This window comes from Melanotaenia boesemani, chromosome 5 (assembly GCF_017639745.1).
Source record: "Melanotaenia boesemani isolate fMelBoe1 chromosome 5, fMelBoe1.pri, whole genome shotgun sequence".
NCBI lineage: Eukaryota > Metazoa > Chordata > Actinopteri > Atheriniformes > Melanotaeniidae > Melanotaenia > Melanotaenia boesemani.
In genome coordinates this window covers 30,460,547-30,481,630 of record NC_055686.1, presented here as the reverse complement: position 1 = coordinate 30,481,630, position 21,084 = coordinate 30,460,547, and the positions used below count along the sequence as shown (strand labels likewise).

The following is a 21,084-nucleotide window of genomic DNA, read 5'->3' as shown; positions in this document are numbered from 1 at the left end:
TGAGGCTAAAATGATGTAAAATGAATGTATCAATAGATATAGCAGCATAAAGGCCAACCAGAAGAAGAAAGCAGAATTTATTACTAACAGAACTTTGTAGAAGTAAAACACAGATAAATGATAATTAGGGGTTTATGCTCATTGCTATATGTTGAAATTTTGTTTTATATGTAAATATTATCAACTGTTGTATCTGTAAACATGTTCACTTCTTCTAGGTGGCTGTTCCTTTCTATGAACCAGCTGATGCCAAGGTGACATTTAACTATCTATACCTGTGCAAATTAATATCTAACTAGTTACTAAATTTGTGTATCAATTACCATCATTGACGTTACCGTCAATCTAAGCTCTCTGATTGGTGGAAAGTTTGACAGGATGTGGCTTCATCATCATGTCCAGGTCTAAATAGAGGACTCTTAGCAACATAGTAGTGATAGTGATGTTTTTATGATGAAATGTGATAAATAATGCTGTTATCATGGATCATTGTGGATTTACCAGATAGAGTCTCTGAATAAAACTACATTTAATGGCTGGATTGTAAACCTCCTAGACGGGATAGAAATGCCTGGAAAATTTTCGTAGATCACCTAAAGGGTAACTATCCATTACAGTTTACCCCACAGAGCTACACACTGCCGCTCCGGAGACACTGGTGATGGTAGAAGAGATAGACCTTGGGGAGATCTGCTGGAGTTTTAAGGATTAATTACTTTGAATGTGACATGGTTGTTGGTCTGAGTATTTACTGGGATTTCCACCCACAACCATCTCTAGGGTTTCCAGAGAATGGTCTGAAGAAGAGAAAATACCCAGCGAGCAGCAGTTGCCTGGACCAGGATGTTTTGTTGATGTACCTATCTTCTGATGCTACTTCCACCAGGATAATACACAATGTCACTCAGATCATCTCCACCTGCTTTCTAGAACATGACAATGAGTTCACTGGACTCCAACGGCCTCCACAGCCACCAGATCTCAGTCCAGTAGAGCAGCTTTGGGATGTGGTGGAACGGGAGATTCTCATCATGGATGCAGCAGACAAACCTGCAGCAACTGTGTGATGCTGTCATGTCAATATGAAGCAAAACCTCTGAGGAAGGTTTCCACCACCTGCTTCCATCTATCACATAAGGATTAAAAAGGTCCGGCCGGGTACAAGAAGGCGGACCTGATGAAGAGGATGGGGTGTGTTGCTGTTTCTGATGACATGATGGCGCCAGCCTTCAGATGGAGGACGGTCACTCTGCTGTCTGAGCATAAAACTTTCTGATCAGCTCTGATTTGAACTTACAGTAAAGGATCTCGTAGTCGCCTGAATTGGACATGATGTACTTCCCATCGGTGGACCAGTCAAGGTGAGTTATGAAGCTGGAGTGTCCCTGATGGAGCAGACATTAAATTTTCAGTCAGCCAATGAAATGCTACATCTTTAACACTGCTAAAAGAATCTAAGTCACATTCACTGCTGGTTTAGATCACGCTATAACTCACATTACACTTCCCGAAGCGGGTGTAGCGGCGGCCGCTCTCCGTCACACTATAGATATAGATGAAGTTGTCGTGAGATCCGACAGCCAGAAAGCTCCCGTCTGAGAACAGAAGAGGCCATTCACACAGTTAACGGGGATTTCCTGCTCCCCCACTTTGATAAATGCCCTTCTTTTTCTCTTTTAATTCATTTTCTGACTCATGTCTGTGGTCCACCATGACACAGAAATGCTCACAGAAAGTAAAAACCAGAGGATTCAGTTTCCTCAAGTCCAGCCTCACAAATAAAGGATGGACTCTCCTCCGATTAATGACTCACTTCTTACCGTCTATCCTTCATGATGGAAAGGTTTTACAGGACTGACCTGGTGAGTATCTCATGACAGACAGCTGCTCGTTCCCATCAGTGGACTCAGAGACCACCTCCTTGGTCAGCAGGTCCAGAACCACCCACCTGTTACAGGGTGATGGGAAGGCAGATCGAGGTCAGCCTTTTCATCAAAGCAAATACACACACTGGATTAAAGCTGAAAGACTCTAAATAATACATTTAATAAGAAAACTACTGACTTTATTAACCCATGTGGGTCGCTTTAATTTACCACCCTTTCAGGTCATTAGACGACAAAAAAGTCCTCTCCCAAAAACTGCTATGAAAACATTACAGATTCATATTTTTTACACTTTATTTTGCTCAGATCTTTCAGTCAACTTCAGATCTAATCAAAACTATCAAATATGTAATTATCACAATAACTTTAACCCTTAAAATGCTCGTTTGATGACATAATGTCGCTGTTTTTATTGAAAAAAAATCATGTACTCAAGATTTTAAAGGGTCATTTGAAAAAAATACTTACTTTGTAGTTTTGATGAGCATTGAAGTTGATTGAAACATCTAAGTATATCTATAAATATTTATCTACCTACAAGAGTTTCAAAAGGAAAGCTGGAATTGGAATTTAAAAGTGGTTATAGAGAAACGTCTTCTTACAAAAAAATCCTGCCATATGGGGAAAGACAACCGGAGTGAAAATGACCTGAAAGGATAAAAACGTCCCTGATGACCTGGATGAAACGAGGAAAACCTCCCTGCAGCCGCGACTCAGACTGAGGAGGATTTACTGTTTGGTCCTGACCCTTCAGGTGTTTTTCCAGGTGGGAAATGAAATCAGCTGTTCCACTTCTGTAGCCACAGATGGCTTTGAGGAATTTAATGAACTCAGTGGAAAGACTCCTGAAGAATCTAGGAGCTAAACAGCAACTGATACCCACCGTCCTCCCTAAGCAAACGAACAAACATTGACTTTGTGCTGCCTTACCTTCCTGTGCTCAGACCGACCGAAACTACGGATCCACTGGGGCAGAAGTCGGCACACAACCCATACTCCTGCCAAACCAATGAGTTTATTCAAATTTCAATAGTTGCTTTGCTAAAAACAAAACAACAACAACAACACATCTGTAATTTCTAAATTCTTTAAAAAACTTTAAAAAACAAAAATGGGAGTAGAAATTATAGGAGTGAAAAAAACTCTTCATTCAATCAGATTATTTGCTTATTGGTAAGGGTGCCAAGATTGGATATAAAAGCTACAAAAGCTATACATTGGGTATATAAAATTTTATTTTCCAAAATAAATAAAAAACATAATGTACTCTAGTCCGGTCTCACAGAGGTCGCTTCAGTGAACAATTTACATATTCAGTTTTAGAATTGGTCTAAATCTTTACTGCTACATTTACATTATTCAAATTATAATAGGATCACAAACAAGTAAAAAACCAACAAAGAAGCTGGTAAAGAAGTCCAGAAAGACTTACAAGTTTATAGCAAATACAAGTAAGGTTTTGGAGTCCTTCAGGCCTGAATGAGTTGGAGACTAAAGGAGGAGTCCTACCTCCAGGGAGATGCACCAGTCCAGCTTGTGTTCCTCCGTGTTCCACAAACACACCTGCCGGTCATGACCACAGGTGAGGAAGATGTTCTGAGAGGGGTGAGTGGATAGACCCCACATCTCGTCTACGTGGCCCTGAGACACACATATGGACATGTACACACACACACACACACATACATAAATAAAATTATGTGGTCAGTTTTATTCAGTTTAATTTGAAGTTTTAAAAAGTATTTCAATGTTTTTATTATGATAAAAATGTAAAAAAAAACTTTAATTAGTCTCAGTTACTGATCTATGCTCATGTCATTCTGAAGTAATGAGGTTATTTAAATATGTGCTGGATAAAAGGAAACCAAAGCATGTTGTGTTTATATTACCAACCGCTGGAAAGATGTGATGCTGCATCTGTTTGCATCTCTTCTACTCTCATCAAATATAATATATGACACAGCTGCTGCCATGCAAGCAAATCTGACATTTTACTACATAAAGACTGTTTCAGCTAAGCATGCTTTATAATTTCCCATCTTTAAAATGTTTCTTCATTTCATTGCAACAGTAGGAGCTTCTTTTAATGCACATGGAGCAAAATCTGGCAACAGCAGAAAAAAGCTGAAATTACTGAAAAAAATTTGTTTGTCTAAATCTTTACTTAACAGGTGCAGGTGCACAAGAAACTTTGCTATATTTACATAATTTAAATAAATCTATGGTACAAAAAAACATAAAAACAAACAAACAAACAAAGGGTTAAGAGGTCTAGAAAGACATAAAGTTTCTAGGATATACAAGTAAAATTGTTCACGTAACTAGTCATTCAGATTATTTAGTTATCGGTCAGGGTGCCAAGATCAGATATAAAAGTAGCACCCACCAAAGGTGATCGCTTTCAGGCAGGAATGGGTTGCTGGGCTAACACATTACAGTTAGTGACATCGTCAATATGATTTCTGTTACTTCTAGTGTTTGAGCACATCTGCAGGCGCATTTTGTTGACACAAAACAAGCAGAGAAGATAAATAAATAAATGTGAGTGATGTTTTTTTGTGGTTTTATTTTTGCTTTTTCTTTGTTTTCTGCATATTATTTTTAATTATAAATTATATTATATATAGTTACTCTAATCACTTTTATCTTTAAAATATGTCATTATTAATCAACTATTCAACTATTATTCTAGTGCAGTACATTCTGTTCTAACTTCATTTCATTGTAACTGTCCAGAAGTTTTATTTAATGCCCCTGGAGGAAAATAAGGCAACATCAGCGGGAAAAGAAACAAACGACAGTTGAAATGAAGAACATAATAATGTGTTCTAATCTCACACAGAAAGCTGTTTTCAGTAAATGCAGGTGTGCATGGTTGTTCTTCACCATTATGGCTCCTCCAATAAAAAACGGAAATTGTGGATAAATTTTTTGTGTGCATTGTGCTGGACTGTGAGCATACCTGAACTATGGCCACGAACCCGTCTGAGAAGGTTCCTCTAAGGATGGCATTCCGGGTTGTACCGACCAGCAGCTCCTCGTCATCCACGTCTGCAATGGTGCGCACCGCCCCAAACTTTTCTGGAATCTGGACAAATGATCATGTTTATCCCACCAATCAAACTCTTATCTGAGTGCTACTCCTCCCAGCTTCCCGCTCGGTGTTGTGGTTCACCTCACACTCTCTTTCAGGTGCCAGGTCGGCGCTCCAGCGGATGATCTTACGGTCCTTCCCTCCTCCGCTGAGCAAAGCGCCGCCCTGCAGGGTGACGAGGGTAAAGACGCTGCCTTCGTGGGCCCTGGTCTGCCTCATGATCTGGTAGGTCTCTGAGGGGAAGACAGAATGTTTACCCATGTAAAGGATGAAGCTGGGGAATTCAGCAGACTGAATCCAGCTCCTCAACACTGACCTTTGGCTCCTTTACCGAGAGTTTTGACATCTGCAGCTGATTTTCCCCACGTCAGGATGTTCCCTTCAGAGTCTCCGGTCAGAACATCTCCAGTCAGGCTGAACACAAAGCACTGGATGAACTTGGGCTTCTTGTATTTCTGAAACACAGCAGTTTGATCCACTCTTAGACCAGGTTTAACTAAGGAGGCTGCAAACGCAGCAGGAGTTACATCCAGAGAATCTGTCTTACTCCAAAGATGCCTTGCTTTTTGGTGAACTGTCCTGCGCTGAGCGTCCAGAAGTAGACATGGGATTTCCCACAGGTGATGATGATGCTGCTGTCACTGGGGTTAAAGTCCACAGCAAACACTGCCTCGTTGGTACTCTGAAACGTTTTCACAAACACGACTGAAAGCTCTGACCTGCTGATCCATACCTCCAGACTAACCCTGTCATTTGGGTGCACCAGTAAAACTTTAAGGCGCCCCAGTTTTCCCAGTGTCGCTGGTCATTAGCCAATAGATGTTTCCGGTTATTTAAATGACTGTGAACCAGAATGAGGTTTATCTGAAGAACGAATGTTAAGCAGAAACAAATTATTTAGAAAAACCAAGGTAAAGGTCTGTCTTCACTGAACTGGATGAAACTAAACATCTCACTCGGAAATGGATCCTGAGGCTAAGCTGCTTCTGGAAAATTTCCCTCTGGAGGATTTATGTTTCATCTTTTTATGTTTTCATCTTTTTCATCTCTCTCTTAATCATGAAGGACATCTCTCCGGTTACATGATAAACCATGTTATGGATGCTAAGAGCTTTTTGTTGTTTTATTTCTGTTCTTCTAAAATTTTTACAACAGTCTCTCCTATCAGTAGTTTAATTTACAACAATCTTTTTTTTTCCTTGGATCTTCTACAAGAAAGTCTACATGATCTTCTTCAGGACTGTTTTCCCGGATCTTCTCCAGTAATCTTCTTCAAGATTTTTTTCCAGGATCTTGTCCAGAATTTTGTCTAGGATCTTTTTCAGGACAGCCTCTAGGATCTTCTTCAGGATCTTGTCCAGGATCTTTTCCAGGATTTTCTCCAGGATCTTCTCCAGGAAAGCCACCAGGATCCTTTTCAGGATCATGTCCAGGATCTTTTCCAGGATATTATCATCCTGATGTTTCACAACAATACTGGCAGATTCATTTTCTAGAGCTGCGTAACATCGAATTTCTTGGATTTCTGGACATCTTCTGTGTTTCTGTCAGCCTCTTATCCTCTGGTGAACTTTTGGAGGAGACCAGTGCTCTGTCAGTTCAGGTGACGTCACTTAAACGGGACCATGCAGGGGTCAAAATTCATCCGTCTCTCATCTAGTTTCTCCTCTTCATTTAGTTCAGGATTCATGAAAAACCCTTAAACTGGTGGAGACAACGAATCACAGACACGTTGGGGTAAATTCTGTCCGTTCTTTCCTCATCTTGGAAATCATCAGGTCCTACTGATACCTGGATAGTTCCCTCATGACAACCGTCAGGAATCAGGAATTTGTGCATTTAACAAAACTAGATTTATCTTATTGAAATCAACTTTAAATAATTCAGTTTGTCTTCTTTTTCAAATTATATCTGACTTGTCTGTGTTGTTCTTCATCATACTGGATGCCTAAGGTGCTCCGGGCGCTGGCTGATTTAGTTCAGAAAGTACCGGACAGCAACCTCCACACATCTGAACTGTGAAGGCCCACATGGACCCTACAGACCCTGATGGGGGTGTAACTATCCTGCTCATGTTCATAAAGTGTGAGCCTGTCCAGCATGGAACTCTGAGCGCTGCAGTCCACAAAACATGCATTAAGTCCTTATACTAGCCCATTAAATTCGCAACGTCTAACAGCAGCCAATGCATTATCACACACACACACACACACGCACAGCTGGCCAAATCCAGAGTGAAAAATATTTACACTGTTGCCATGACAGCCACACCAAAATTACTGTGAAGGAAGTTGAGCTGATTTGGGATAAAAGCCCATAAAAGCAGAGTCAGTTACAAGCCATCAACCCCCCCCCCCCCCCCCCCCCCCCGAACTCAAACATTACTCCTCTCCAACCTCCTGTCTTGAAAAACACATGTACAGTCTGCAGATGTTTAAACTTCAGCTAAAAACTCTGTCTGAGGGTTAAAAAAAAACCCTGGAAACCCGATGATTCTCTGAGGCGATGCATCATTTTAAGAGTGAGATGCACTTCAGGGTATATAAAGATGGCATCCAGGCGAAGTCAGGAACAATGCAGCTGTTTGAACACTTGGGGGCATCACAACACAGCATCCAGTACCTGATTTATAGTCATTTATAAAAGCTCTTGAGAGTGTACGTATCTGAGTCAGAAGAAGTGTTTCTACCTTGATCTCGGCTAGCTTGGTCCCCTTGCTGCAGTCCCACACCGACAGCATGTGCTCATTAGAGTCGTCGATTACAGACAGGAACAAGCCAGAATCCTGGAAACATCCCATCAGTAGACAGAAGAACAGAGTCAGGGTGGACTTCTTACCGTTTGCTCTTCCTGGACTAACAAAGATTATCCAGAACAAAAATATTATTTTTTTTTACCCTGGAGTTACTTAAACACAATCACAGACTGGTTTGTAGCAAACAACTAAAAACATGTTTATCGTTGTGCTACAACAAAATAAATCCCCCTTTAATTGGTCTAAACATGCTCAAAAATGGAGGAAATTCTATCACACGCATCAGGTCAGCTGCAAAGATACACTACTGAACATTTCATACTTTGGTCTCCCCTAATGCGGGTATCATTTTCATCCCGTCTCTTCTCTGAGATCTCGCCTAATGACGGCTAATCCAGCATCGTCTTCATCCTGTTTCTTCTCTGAAATCTCCCCTAACGACGGCTAATCCAGCATCGTTTTCATCCCGTCTCTTCTCTGAGAGCTCCCCTAACGATGGTTTATCCAGCATCATCTTCGTCCCGTCTCTTCTCTGAGAGCTCCTGTAACGATGGCTTTAATTTGAAAATATAAATTCTAAAGGTTTTTGTCTACAATTAAAAGGCATTAATATCTAACGACAACCCAGGGCCAGATCAGTCAGAGGCAGCTTTGTGTGGTTCATTTTAAAGTCTGGTCATGGAGCAGATGATCATATCTGACTGGAAGCTGGGACTGAGCGTGAGGACTGAGCCCCTTATGAGTGTCTCTGGACGGGGTTGAGGGGCATGGGGAAGCACCCACTACTCAGTGAAAAGAGTAAACGATGTGTTCTTTCACATCCATCTCCAAAAGTCTCCAATAACACCAGGAAATTCGCAAGAGTTGTTCCTTGCCGTTTTTTTTAACTCTCTCGTTAGTGACATAGCTAAAAAAAAAAAAAAAAAAAAAAAAAAAAAACCTAAATGTAGTGATAAAGTTAGCTAAGTTAGCTATCTAGTGGTGGGGTTGCCTGCTGCAGGTGGCTGTTCCTTTCTGTGAACCAGCTGATGCCAAGGTGACATTTAACTATCTATACCTGTGCTAATTAATATCTAACTAGTTACTAAGTTTGTGTATCAATTATCATCATTGACGTTACCGTCAATCTAAGCTCTCTGATTGGTGAAAAGTTTGACAGGAAGTGGCTTCATCATCATGTCCAGGTCTAAATAGAGGTCTCTTAGCAACACAGTAGTGATAGTGATCTTTTTATGATGAAAATGATTCAGACATTAACTCTCTCCTGGATAACATAGGAGGATCTATGGCATCAGATCAACTTTTTTAAGGCATCTAGAGCTGAACTCACATCTAAACTGTGGAAATACTCAGACATCTCACATCTTCCTTGAACATGAGTTATTTTGGTTTGTTTGACTGCCACTTTGTTCACTGCAGGTATGTGAGCCTGTAAAGTCATATAATTTAAACCAATCCGGTCTAACATTATACATATGAAGAAATGATCTGTAAACAATCATTTACAGTATGCCTGAGTGTGATTGACTCACAGCAAAAGAAAAGGCCACTGAGCCCACTCCCCTCTGGAAGGTTCCCAGGCCAATTTGTTGCAAGGTGACCAGAGTGTTGGAGTCCCAGATGTAAACACATGGCTGCAGAGGCTAGAAGACGAGATATACAAACACATTATTCACATTTGTCTGCACAAGAAAGCCTAGTTAATCTGCTAATCAGCCAAACATCTTTGTCTGAACTGCTGGTATTTACATGTAACAGGAAGCGGTGGTCAACCAGCTCATTGTAGACCAGAGCATATGTGGTGCATGTGTTGTTGAATGTGTTGTTGCTGGTTTGAATCAGTCATGAAACTAATGGAGGTTTCTTCAGGGTTCCTCATGAAGGGGGTCTAAGCCAAGAATTTTGGAGCAACGCACCAACCTCTTGCTAGAATCAAAAGCAGTCAGACCATGTCAGAGTTTTCAGAGTTCACCTGGTTAAAGGTATAGAAATCACTTTCCTTCAGTGGGTTAAGCCCATTCTCTGTTAGCTGACCAGATCACAATAAAAAAAACCCAGCAAAATAAAATGGCAGCAGCCAGAATGAAAACTGTGTTTCTGGCACATTGAACTAAACAGATCTAAATGTTGGTGAATCGTAATTTGTTGTCGTTTATGGTGCCCGTTGTTTGAGTGGTTTGTGTTAATAACAAAAAAAGTGGCATCAGTTACAAGAAGTGATATTTAGAATTGCTATGTGGTATATACCAATAAGACTTCCATTATAATCACATTTTGACCCATCAGAGTTTTTAATTTTACAAAGCTTCAGTGGGTTTCCTGGAGCGAAATGGGAAATATCAGGCTAAATCTTTTTTGTTTGTTTGTTTGTTATTGCTTTAATTTAAAGTGGCAAAAATGTGGTTATGATTGAAGTCTATGGTACAAATCTGGTAGTTACCAGTCACAACGTAGCAAAAACATCTCAGTGAAAATACGTCGCATATGGGTGAAAAATGTGCTTCCTTCCCAAATTTCATTACTAACAATCACAGCCAAAACTATTAATAAATTGACCTCACAAATACACACATTTCCCTAACAGACCGGTTTAACATCAGTAGTCACCTTGCCGTCTTTGTCCACGCCTGCTGTCTGACCCGACGCCACTCGGACCTTGTCAGGATGAAGAGTGAGGCTGCAGAAAAACAGATCTGAACTGAGTAACATGAAGAGTTGATATGCAAGATGACATGCAAAAATGAACAAGCCAGTTTTAATCTGCCTCACTCATGAGAACGATAAGAACCGAGCACACACCGATTCTGCCTGTGCTGCTGTGTTTCAAACATTTTAAAGTGAAAACTGGCTTTGGACCAACCTCCAACCAGAGAAAAGAGATGAAATCATCAGTCAAGTTCGAGAGATTTCTCTGAGTTCTTTGCTCTGTGTACTGTTAATAACTCTCAGGATAAAATCTGAAACATCCATCATGAGAGTTAATGTGTTTAATGGTTACTGGGTTTAATCTGGGACTAGATTTAAGTTTGCATGTTGCTGCAAGGCTGAACCACCTCCTGAAAATTAAGACATCTTGTAGAGGAGACGGGAGGGACAGAGAAGACAAAGATCCACTGGATCTTATAGATCTGAGAGTTCCAGATTTTCCCATCAGACCACTTCACTCTCAGTCTGCAGGTTCTAGGTTCCTGAAGGTTCTAAAAGTAGAATGGGAGGCAGAACCTTCAGTTATCAGACCCCTCTCCGTGGAACCGGCTCCCAGTCTGACTTTAGTAAGCAGAACCTTCTCTACCTTCAGATCATCTTCAAACTTTCCTTCCTGGTCAATCTTATAGCAGGTCTGGCTTAGTGACCCTGATCCATCATTTAATCCTGCTGCTATAGGCTGAGGTTGCTGGGGGACATCCCATGATGCACTGGGCTCCTCTCTGCTGGGGGACGTCCGATGATACGCTGGGCTCCTCTCTGCTGGGGGACGTCCCATGATGCACTGGGCTCCTCTCTGCTGGGGGACGTCCGATGATACACTGGGCTCCTCTCTGCTGGGGGACGTCCCATGATGCACTGGGCTCCTCTCTGCTGGGGGACATCCCATGATGCACTGGGCTCCTCTCTGCTGGGGGACGTCTCATGATGCACTGGGCTCCTCTCTGCTGGGGGACATCCCATGATACACTGGGCCCCTCTCTGCTGCGGGACGTCCCATGATGCACTGGGCTCCTCTCTGCTGGGGGACATCCCATGATGCACTGGGCTCCTCTCTGCTGGGGGACGTCTCATGATGCACTGGGCTCCTCTCTGCTGGGGGACGTCTCATGATGCACTGGGCTCCTCTCTGCTGGGGGACGTCCCATGATGCACTGGGCTCCTCTCTGCTCTCTTTACTCTCCATGTAGAAACATCTGACATTGTTGTTTATTCATTTGTGTTTCTCTTCTTCTTTCTCAGCAGGGATCCCTGGATTGGAGTTCTGCTGCTGGTTCACCCCTCTTTCCTGTCCTCTCCACCCCCAACTGGTCCAGAAGGATGGATGTCCTTCCTGGTTCTGGTCCTGATGGAGGTTTTCCTACCTGGTTCTGGTTCTGATGGAGGTTTTCCTTCATGGTTTTGGTTCTGATGGAGGTGTTTCTTCCTGGTTCTGATGGCACTTTTCCTTTCTAATTCTGGGTCTGATGGAGGGTTTTCTTATCTAGGTCATTATTGTTATGAACTGGTTTATATGAACACGGTTATCATAAACTGGACTGATGTGGATCATATGATGGGTTTGTTTTAACTGGATTATAACTGGACTATGATGAACTTGACTGAACTGGACCGTGGAAAAGGTGCCGTTGATCATGAAGACATGAGGGAATTCTGACGCTGGAAAGCAGATGATCAACACAACAACAAGAAACACTGAAATATTTTGTAAGTATCAGAGATGAAGTCGGTTTACTTTCTGTCCCATAAAACAGAAATCTTCCCATCTGCAAGGAAAGTAGGATTCATGCTTTCAGACTCTTACTTCAGACTTCAGACTCTTACTGTCTTCATGTCTACAGGACTAAATGCTGAGGTGCTGCCATGTGATTGGCTGATCAGATATTTCTGTACAGATTGTTGTGTGTGAAACAACCTGAAGTAGATAATCTGATGCTGTGTTCATGTAGCTAGGATTCATTCGGCTGAACTCACCAGCGGACGCAATCTGTGTGTTTGCGATAGTGACGCTGTGTGCGCTTGTTGATGTGATATAGAACAATGACGCAGGCGATGAAGTACACCGCCTCGCCCGTAGGAAGGAAGTACAGATTGGCCCGACAGTCCCGTCCTCGGTAACCGTAGCTAACGAAGCAACGTCAAGGCAACAATCAGATGTCTGATCAGACTGAACTTCTACATGAGTCTCATCAAGACGAATTCTTTACAAACAAAAACCGTGTGAATGAATCTGTGGAGGATACACCCAGTCCAGCTCCAATTTATCGGAGGGAGGCTCCATCTTCAGGTCCTCGTAGTTCTGTATGTTGGAAGGGACGTACATGGTGATGGGCCGGCCGCGGATGAACATTTTGATGGACTGTCCTGGAAGATGAAAACAGCAGCTTAGATCAGGGGTGTCAAACATACGGCCCGGGGGCCAAAACAGGCTAAAATGGTGATCTGGAAATGAGTAAATATGTATGTAAATGTACATAAAAATAAAATAAAATAAAATAAAATATTTCTTTACTCCTCTAAAAGCAGCTTTTATTCAGTAAAAAAGAACCAGTGAAATCTGTCGTGTATTGTTCATCTAAGGTCTGATGGAGGCCTTACAGCTAAATGTGGTTTACTTTCAACCTACAGACCAAAGTGTTGGACTAAAACCTTTCTCCTTATATCTGTGGTTAATAGTAAATATTTCAGATTATTGGCACAGACTGACTTCGTTCTGATCAAAGAGTCATAAAGGAAAAACTGCTGTCGAGCAAACACGTGGCAGCATCACCATACTCGTACATATCATTCACTCTGGTCAAACTGGCCAACAGCAGAAGGATGGGAATGGAAAAGTAGAAAATGTTTCTACAAGAACATGAAGGGACTTCGTCTGATGTCTACCTTGGCTGTAAGTTCCTCTTCGGGAGCCAGGAGAGCCTGTATGGGAAGAAAAAGCAAATGTCAGCCATATTTCAAAGCTACATCAGATGCTTCATGTTCATCCCACCTGTCACTGATCTGATGAGGAAGTGATTCACAGCTGAACTGGAAGCTGTCCTGCTGCAATCACATTGACCTGAACTTGTTTCACCAGACGGAAGTCAACACAGAAACAATGGTACGCTACAAAAACCTCATCAGACCAAGACCAGGGGCCTCGTTTATCAAGCTTGTGTAAGAACAAAAAGCGGCGTATGCCACTCATAGTCAACTTTTGGGATTTATATAAAACCAAACTTGACGGGAAAATGCTTCTACCTTCACGGCAACTCTGACCCAGGTGTACGCACGAAATCTGGGAAAATGGAAAACTGCGACACCAACGGTACAGAATAAAATTGAGGAAATGATGTGAAATGTGAGACATTTGTGTACAATCTACTATTACCTTTCACACCACATGTTAGATATTAAAGCTGTTTGCAGAAAAGAATAAAGACGCACATTCCATATTAATTCTCCTAGGAGGGCACGGGGGAAAAAAACAGGAATTTCTCACGTGAGCCTGCTTTAGAGTTGATTCTGATTTATAAACGGAAACAGGCGTGGGACGTGCGTGCGCACGCTTTTATAAATCTGAAAGTTGAAGTGCACAGCATTTCTTTTTGCACTGCAAACGGCGCCTGTAGTTTGCTTTGCTACGCATAGTTTGATAAATGAGGTGCTAGGTCTCCTCAGTCCGCCTCTGAAGACTGAGTGAAACCTGAGAACGTTACAACATGGACTGTTGAAGATTACAGAGATTGTTTTAAAACTACAAATTATTGTGTTGTGTTTATTTAGGTGGAAATCAGAAAACTAGTTTGTGTAGTTTGATTAAGATCATCTTACTGAGGCAGACCCCTCAAAAAAAGCTCCAGTTAGTGGTTTGGAGAAGTTATAATATTATCATTATTAATTATTATTTGTATTATTATCAATATAATGTAATATTATAATATATTCATCTTTTTTAAATTATACTCAAAATGCATTATATATATTGAATAATATTTCATATTTGTAATATAATATTACTTTAATAATGTTTAAAGAAAATATATTTGATATAAATAAAACATAGTTTACATAAGTGGCGTTTATGTTGTGGAAAGCTGAAACCACCAACTCTGACACTATAACCTGCTTATCCTCCTGGATGGAAGGTTGCTGGTTTGATTCCCATCTCCTCAATGTGTATAGGTGTTCTCAGGTAAGAATAATTTATTTCTAATATTCTCGTGTCTTTAGGTGGCTGTTAAAAGTCAGACCAGACCGGGAGTCGACTCTGCCGAGGCATGAACCGTTTCAGATTCCCCTCCATTAGAGATCCAGATGGAATCAGAGGGCTTGAAGAAGGTTTTCTGGCATGCTACCCTGCCATCCATCACTCTGTCAGCTGAGCTGCCGTGTGGTTAACCACAGTGGACGTACACCCAGGCAGCGCCCACGGGCCACACAGTCCTGCTCCGTTATACTTCCCCACAACTCACATTAATGAGGAAAGGGAGCTACGTCCATCTGGGTTTATGTTGCTGGAGCTCAAAGAGCAACCTGGGCCAGGAAGGTCCTCAGACGACCTGCTGGGTCACACTGGGAGCACAGCGACCAGTTTAACCAGACAGAAAACTTTCATCATGACAATCAACTCATCTCATCTAGAATATGACAGGATTCCTTGGTGGTGTGTTTATCTGACATAGACTGCCCACGTTGCTTTCCGCCTATCATTTTCCCGTCTTCAGGACATCAGTGGACGTCCACCTTTGAGCAAACGGTGGACATGAAGCAGCAACACTCCTCTCCCAGTCTAGTTTTGATTCTATGAACTCAGTCACGTCAAACAGAGGTGAAAGTTTCAAGACAACGTTTTCAGGAAGAAATATTAATTTCAGCTACATTTATTAACCATTATTTGATAAAATAATCTATTACTATATTACAATTTATAATTCTCACTTATTCTTACTGTATGAATAGTTTTGCTCATTTCTAATCTGATCAGCACAATTCCAAAAAAGCTGGGATGCTGAGTAAAATGTAAATAAAATCAGAATCCTATTAACTCACATTTTATTCCCAGTAGAAGATAAACAACATCTCAGATGATGAAACTGAGACATTTGTCATTGTGATGGAAAAGATGAGCTGATAGTGAATCTGATGCAGCAACACGTGTAGAAAAAGTTGGAACAGGAGCAACAAAAGGCTGGAAAAGTAACTGGTACAAAGCAGAAACACCTGGAGGAGCATTTGATAACTAATCAGGTTAACTGTTAACAGGTCAGTAACATGACTGGGTATGAAAGGGGCATTTCAGAGAGGCAGAGTCTCTCAGATGGAAAGATGGACAGAGGTTCACCAATCTGAGACAAACTGGATCTAAAACTGTGGAACAATTTCAGAAAAATGTTCCTCAGACTTTGAAGATCCAGCATCTACAGTGTAGAATATCATCAGAAGATTCAGAGAATCAGGAGGAATCTCTGTGTGCATGGGACAAGGCTGGATGCTGGTGATGTTCTGCATTAAAAGCAGACATGATTCTCTACTGGAAACCACTGCATGGCTTCAGGAAGACTTCCAGAAACCACTGTCTGTGAACACAGTTCACCCTGAAATCCACAAATGCAGGTTAAAGCTCCATCATGCAAAGAAGAAGCCAGATTTGAACACGATCCAGAACCAGCGCTGTCTTCTCTGGACCAAAGCTCATTTAAAATGGTCTGAGGGAAAGTGGAAACCTGGATGAAAATGTGAACTAGTTTCTGGAAAGCATGGACGGCGTGTCCTGCAGACTAAAGAGGAGAGGGAGCATCCAGCTTGTTATCAGTGGACAGGTGAAAAGCTGCATCTCTGAGGGGATGGGGCTGCATTAGTACCTATGGTGTGGGCAGCTTCCACATCTGTGAAGCTCCATCAACGCTGAAAAGTACATGGAGGTTTTAGAGCAACATCTGCTCCCATCCAGACAACGTCTCTTTCAGGGAAGGCCTTGCAGATTTCAGCAAGACGATGCTGAACCACATCCTGCATCCATCACACCGTGCCGAACATCACCCTGGAACTACTTTTTACATACGTGTTGCTGCATCAGATTCACTATCAGCTCATATTTTCCATCATAAGGTAAAATGTCTCAGTTTCATCCTCTGATGTTGTTTATGTTCTACTGGGAATAAAATGTGTGCTGAGGAGATCTGGAAATGATTGAATTTTATTTTATTTTATTCACAATTTATTCCCAGCATTTTTGGAGTTGAGGTTGTAAATTGAGGTAGAATTTCTTGAACGTCCTAACTGTGGTGAAGGAATGAGGCCTGAACTGGGGCTAATCATCCCCAGACTGAAGTCTAATTCTCACAGAAGCTCCGCTCACCACAGATATGGTTGGAAGGGAAATCCACTCATTTTTGTTCAAACAACCACATGTGTGAAGCAGCGAGAAGCTTCCTGGGAACCAGTTCAGAGCAGCAGTTCAGCTCAGGCTTCACCAGTAAATCCAAACATGACAACATGTGATAATGATTAAAAAGTTTTCTTCTTTAAATCCAAGAAGTTGTTTAGATTTCTTCAAAAGAGGAAAACAGTCCTCACTGTATTGTTTGAACTGAGCTCCAGTTTAAAGGTCATCAGGTTAAAGATAAGCTATCAGCTCTGAATGTTCCTGACTGCTTCTGGACACTGATCTGTAGCACACAGAGGAAAATACTGTCATAAACCATTCTGGAATCAACAGGTCCTTGTCCTCCGATGAGGACTCTGGGACACACAACTCTGTAACACCGTCTTTGATTTCCAGCTCCAGCTGTTTCTTATGGGATGCTGAGTATATTAAAGAAGGAAAACACCATGGATCCTTGCAGAAACATGGAAATATATCCTTTCTGTTCGGCTGAATTGTATGGGGGCTAACTCCTGCTTTGATCAGCTGATCCATGACTGATCCAGATTTTACTTGTTTGATCCAGAAGAATTATGACATCATCATGGTTACGTCCATCTCACCCATCATCAACAAAAAGGAGTGAAATATCTGTGACTGTGGGAGGAGTTTTCACTCCATTTAACCGGGGATTCAGCCGACGACCCGCTTAGATCCAGCGGCTTGCTCAGTGAGCACGCCTCTTTCAACACAAGACTGGAACAAACCAATCAGAGTCGGTTTACTGATAAATGTGGAAAATGTTCCAACCTGACTGTTGATGTCTGGTCTTTATTTGTTCTGTAGATAACTTTACATTACCGTGATTCCTCAAACAACTTCTGCTGATTTTATGATTCTTCCAGCTGCTCTATACAGCAAAGTTCTGTTCCAATCCAACTAACTGTCCTTATATGTTCAGAGCCCTCCAATAGACACGGTTATGCTTTGCAGACTACAACCTGAAAGAAATGCGTAAAAAATTCTGGGTATAAAGTTATTTATTAATAACTTTTTGTTATTTTTATGATCAGTTTCACCCTGAAAGATGCATGCCTCTCTTGTTTTGATAAAGCCTCTTTCCACCGGCAAACGCTTTCCTCTCCATTTAAACTGCAAACTCCTCACCCGCCGCTCGTCATCACTTCTCCCGGGTCACCACCCGGCTGACGGTAAAGGAGTGGACCCAGTGATTAATAGAGGAAAATTGCTCTCAAAGGACTCTGGGAATTGGAGTTTCCAGTAAATGTGGTTTTATCCCGGAGGACAGAAGTATTGGAGGCCAGACAGCAAAGCTAAGACAGAATTCATCATGATGAAGCAGAATTTAGCTTCTTCTGGTTCAGAGAATCCTGGTTGGAAATGATGAAACTTACAGTTTTCTGCTTTTAGTAGAGATATCATGGTTTCCGGGTTCATGCTGTGAGGTGAACAGGTGGAGCCATAATTTGTGTTTACCTGTTCTTTAAATTTTTGGTTGTCAGCTGTGTTTGGTGGTGATAGAAACGGTTTTATTGAGCTTTTAGCTGAGACTCTGGACTTTCAGTGGATGCAAGTTCAAGCTGAGCATCAGAAAGAGGAAGAAAGGGGATTTAGGAGACTTTGAATGCTGCATGGGTGTTGGTCTGAGTATTTACTGGGATTTTCACCCACAACCATCTTTAGGGTTTCCAGAGAATGGTCTGAAGAAGAGAAAATATCCAGCAAGCAGCAGTTGTCTGAACCAGAATGTCTGGTTGATGTCAGAGGAGAATGAACTGACTGGAGATCAATTCCAGCTCCTTCATCACCAGGTCACCATGATGGGAAGGTTTAATGAGCTTACCTGCAGAGGAGATCAGCTCCTTCGCCCGGCTGTGGAGACAGAAACAGGAAACCAGGTCATACATCCATTCATCTGCCTTCACAACAACATGGTGTGCATCTGTGAGGATTTTTATAGGAGTGGAATTTTATAATAAATCTTCTGGGGAGGATCATTCCAGCATCTCTGATGACATGTGTGAGCCTGCAGCAGCCAAAGGAAAAAGTGAGGAGTGTGACAGTGTGGTGACAGCGAGCAGTGATAGCAGTAGGACTCACTTCTCCAGGCTCGGGGAGCGGGTGAGGAGGTTGGCCGAGGACGCCGCCTTCTTGTCCAGACGTTTCCTCTGCCTGTCTGGGTTCCCCAGCTTCTCACTGTTCCTACGGACCCTGGGGCACCACAAGAGACCCAGCTTTCACACAAAAACCAGGAGCATTTCCGCATAAATCCCTCACAGATAGTTGGAGTTATCCCCCCACTGCTGCATGCACAGTTACCCAGAGAAACAATAGGACGACGGTTTGTCATGTTTTCTGATTTGGTTTCACAAGCAAAGCAGAAAATCCCAGCTGAGCTTCATAATTCCATAACTAACCTGGAGCAGGACACCTAGAATCAGATACAAGGCTCTAAAGCGAAGGGTGGTCTTTACCTTCCACATCTCAAAGATTATTTCAAGGCTGCACAGATTAAACCAGTAGGAGATATAAGTAATCCATCATATGCAGCACCATGGAGGGAAAGCCAGATATCAGCTGATATTCCTCTACAGCCCAAAGTAGGATGTAATTCCCTGGACAAATGGCTGAAGGATACTAATCCTCGGATAGAGACCCCTTTAGAACTTTATTCTGGGAAAACCAAACCAAACAGCACGGTCAGCTACTGCAGTGGATTGTTGTGGATTGAAACAAATAGTAATAAATAATAAAATTTATCTGTATCTAAACGGACCTTCTAGAATATTAATCCAAACCCCAGGTTTACTCTTGTTTACAGTCAGAAGATCATCAGTGTTTTAGATCTTACTATCTACAAGAGCATTCAGGGGACCTCACATCTAAAAAATAATGCTCTCTGTTAAAGTAGCCAAAGTGACTTAAAGAAAACGGGACTTTTCCAAAGAGAACAAAGGAAGCGTCAGCAGGAAAAGAAGTCCGAGGCCAGACAGGAAGGCGGAAATAAAAACATGACTGTTCAGAGCAAAGAAATGCTCCCTAAGAGACGAGCTGCATCAGAGTGGAGCTCAGAGGAAGAAAAGAAGGACAGATAACCAGCCGGAACGGGAGGGACTCAGATCTCCTCTGAACCACCATTACAGCTCTGATCCATGGGAAAGAGCTGTGGGCCAGAGGATGTCATGTCTTCTTGTATTTATGCATCCTTTATTTCTAGCATTTACTTTCCTACAGGAGGATGGCTGATGGAAAATTCCTTTACAGGTGGAGAATTCCTGTTGGTAGAATTCCATTAGAAAATAACTGGACTCCACTAAGTCTGTTTGAGTCCCTGAAGGAGGCCAGTAAAAAGTCACTAGAACGATATTATGGAAATCAGTTTAAAACAAAGAGGCTGGGACTTGTTTGATATTTAACCCTTAAAACTCCAGGATTTGTGTTATTTTTAATACACCTTGTTTTCCAGTATAAACCAGTCTGTGGCAGCTGGAGCTTTTAATCTCAGTCAGCGTCAAACATGATGTTTCCAGCCTCAGTTGTCAGATTATGAGGCTAAAATGATGTAAAATTAATCTATCAATAGATATAGCAGCATAAAGGTCGACCAGAAGAAGAAAGCAGGATTTATCACTACCAGAACATTGTGGAAATAACACCCAGATCAACAGTGACCAAGCCTTTTCTCATCTGCATCATTCTCTCATGTCCAGGTCTAAATAGAGGTCTCTTAGCAACATAGTAGTGATAGTGATCGTTTTTCTGAATAAACACCACATGTTGTGGCTGGATTGTAAGCCTCCTGGGTGGGATCGAAATGCCTGGAAAAAAGGTAACTATCCATCACCGTTTACCCCACAGAGCAACACACTACCGCTCCTGAGACACTGGTGATGATGATGATAGAAGAGATATACCTTGAGGAGCTCTGCTGGAGTTTTAAGGGACAATTTAACCGTTTGTGTCCTGTGCTTATTTTGTAGGTTTCTGCTATAAAAATCATCCTCATATCACAATGTTTACATACTACTAGAGTCATAGTAAAGGGAGATTAGTTAAGATGTGTATATATCAGTTAATGTGTTACTGGTGAAGAATAAATGAAGATGGCACAAAGCATAAATGAAAAAAGTTTCAGGCTTGCCTAAAGAAAAGAAAACAAACACTTTTAGATGAATATGTCTTTGGAATGATGCAGCTGCAGCTTTAACATATTTAACAGCTTTATCATAGAACAATACCTGAAAATTGTCTCTGATAGTGAGGCATATTAAAATTA

At 41.7% G+C, this 21,084-nt stretch overlaps 1 protein-coding gene and 1 long non-coding RNA gene across 3 annotated transcripts in view; one reads left to right on the top strand and one right to left on the bottom strand.

Moving 5' to 3' along the window:
- eml3 (EMAP like 3) overlaps window positions 1-21,084 on the bottom strand; it is a 45,840-nt gene that overhangs the window by 1,413 nt on the left and 23,343 nt on the right. For both annotated transcript variants that reach the window (XM_041986521.1, XM_041986522.1), the window contains 17 exons: window positions 18,909-19,019; window positions 18,652-18,680; window positions 13,325-13,360; window positions 12,685-12,805; window positions 12,416-12,565; window positions 10,343-10,412; window positions 9,268-9,378; window positions 7,670-7,765; window positions 5,528-5,662; window positions 5,297-5,435; window positions 5,062-5,213; window positions 4,849-4,974; window positions 3,396-3,527; window positions 2,817-2,884; window positions 1,860-1,948; window positions 1,498-1,595; window positions 1,298-1,385 (listed from right to left, as the gene is read on the bottom strand). In XM_041986521.1, coding sequence (XP_041842455.1) covers window positions 1,298-1,385; window positions 1,498-1,595; window positions 1,860-1,948; window positions 2,817-2,884; window positions 3,396-3,527; window positions 4,849-4,974; window positions 5,062-5,213; window positions 5,297-5,435; window positions 5,528-5,662; window positions 7,670-7,765; window positions 9,268-9,378; window positions 10,343-10,412; window positions 12,416-12,565; window positions 12,685-12,805; window positions 13,325-13,360; window positions 18,652-18,680; window positions 18,909-19,019 — 1,751 coding nt within the window. The remainder of the gene's footprint in view (window positions 1-1,297; window positions 1,386-1,497; window positions 1,596-1,859; window positions 1,949-2,816; window positions 2,885-3,395; window positions 3,528-4,848; window positions 4,975-5,061; window positions 5,214-5,296; window positions 5,436-5,527; window positions 5,663-7,669; window positions 7,766-9,267; window positions 9,379-10,342; window positions 10,413-12,415; window positions 12,566-12,684; window positions 12,806-13,324; window positions 13,361-18,651; window positions 18,681-18,908; window positions 19,020-21,084) is intronic.
- Window positions 559-20,703, top strand: LOC121640715. Its single transcript, XR_006010556.1, has 2 exons — window positions 559-600; window positions 20,638-20,703. It is a non-coding gene; the product is annotated as an uncharacterized LOC121640715 (long non-coding RNA).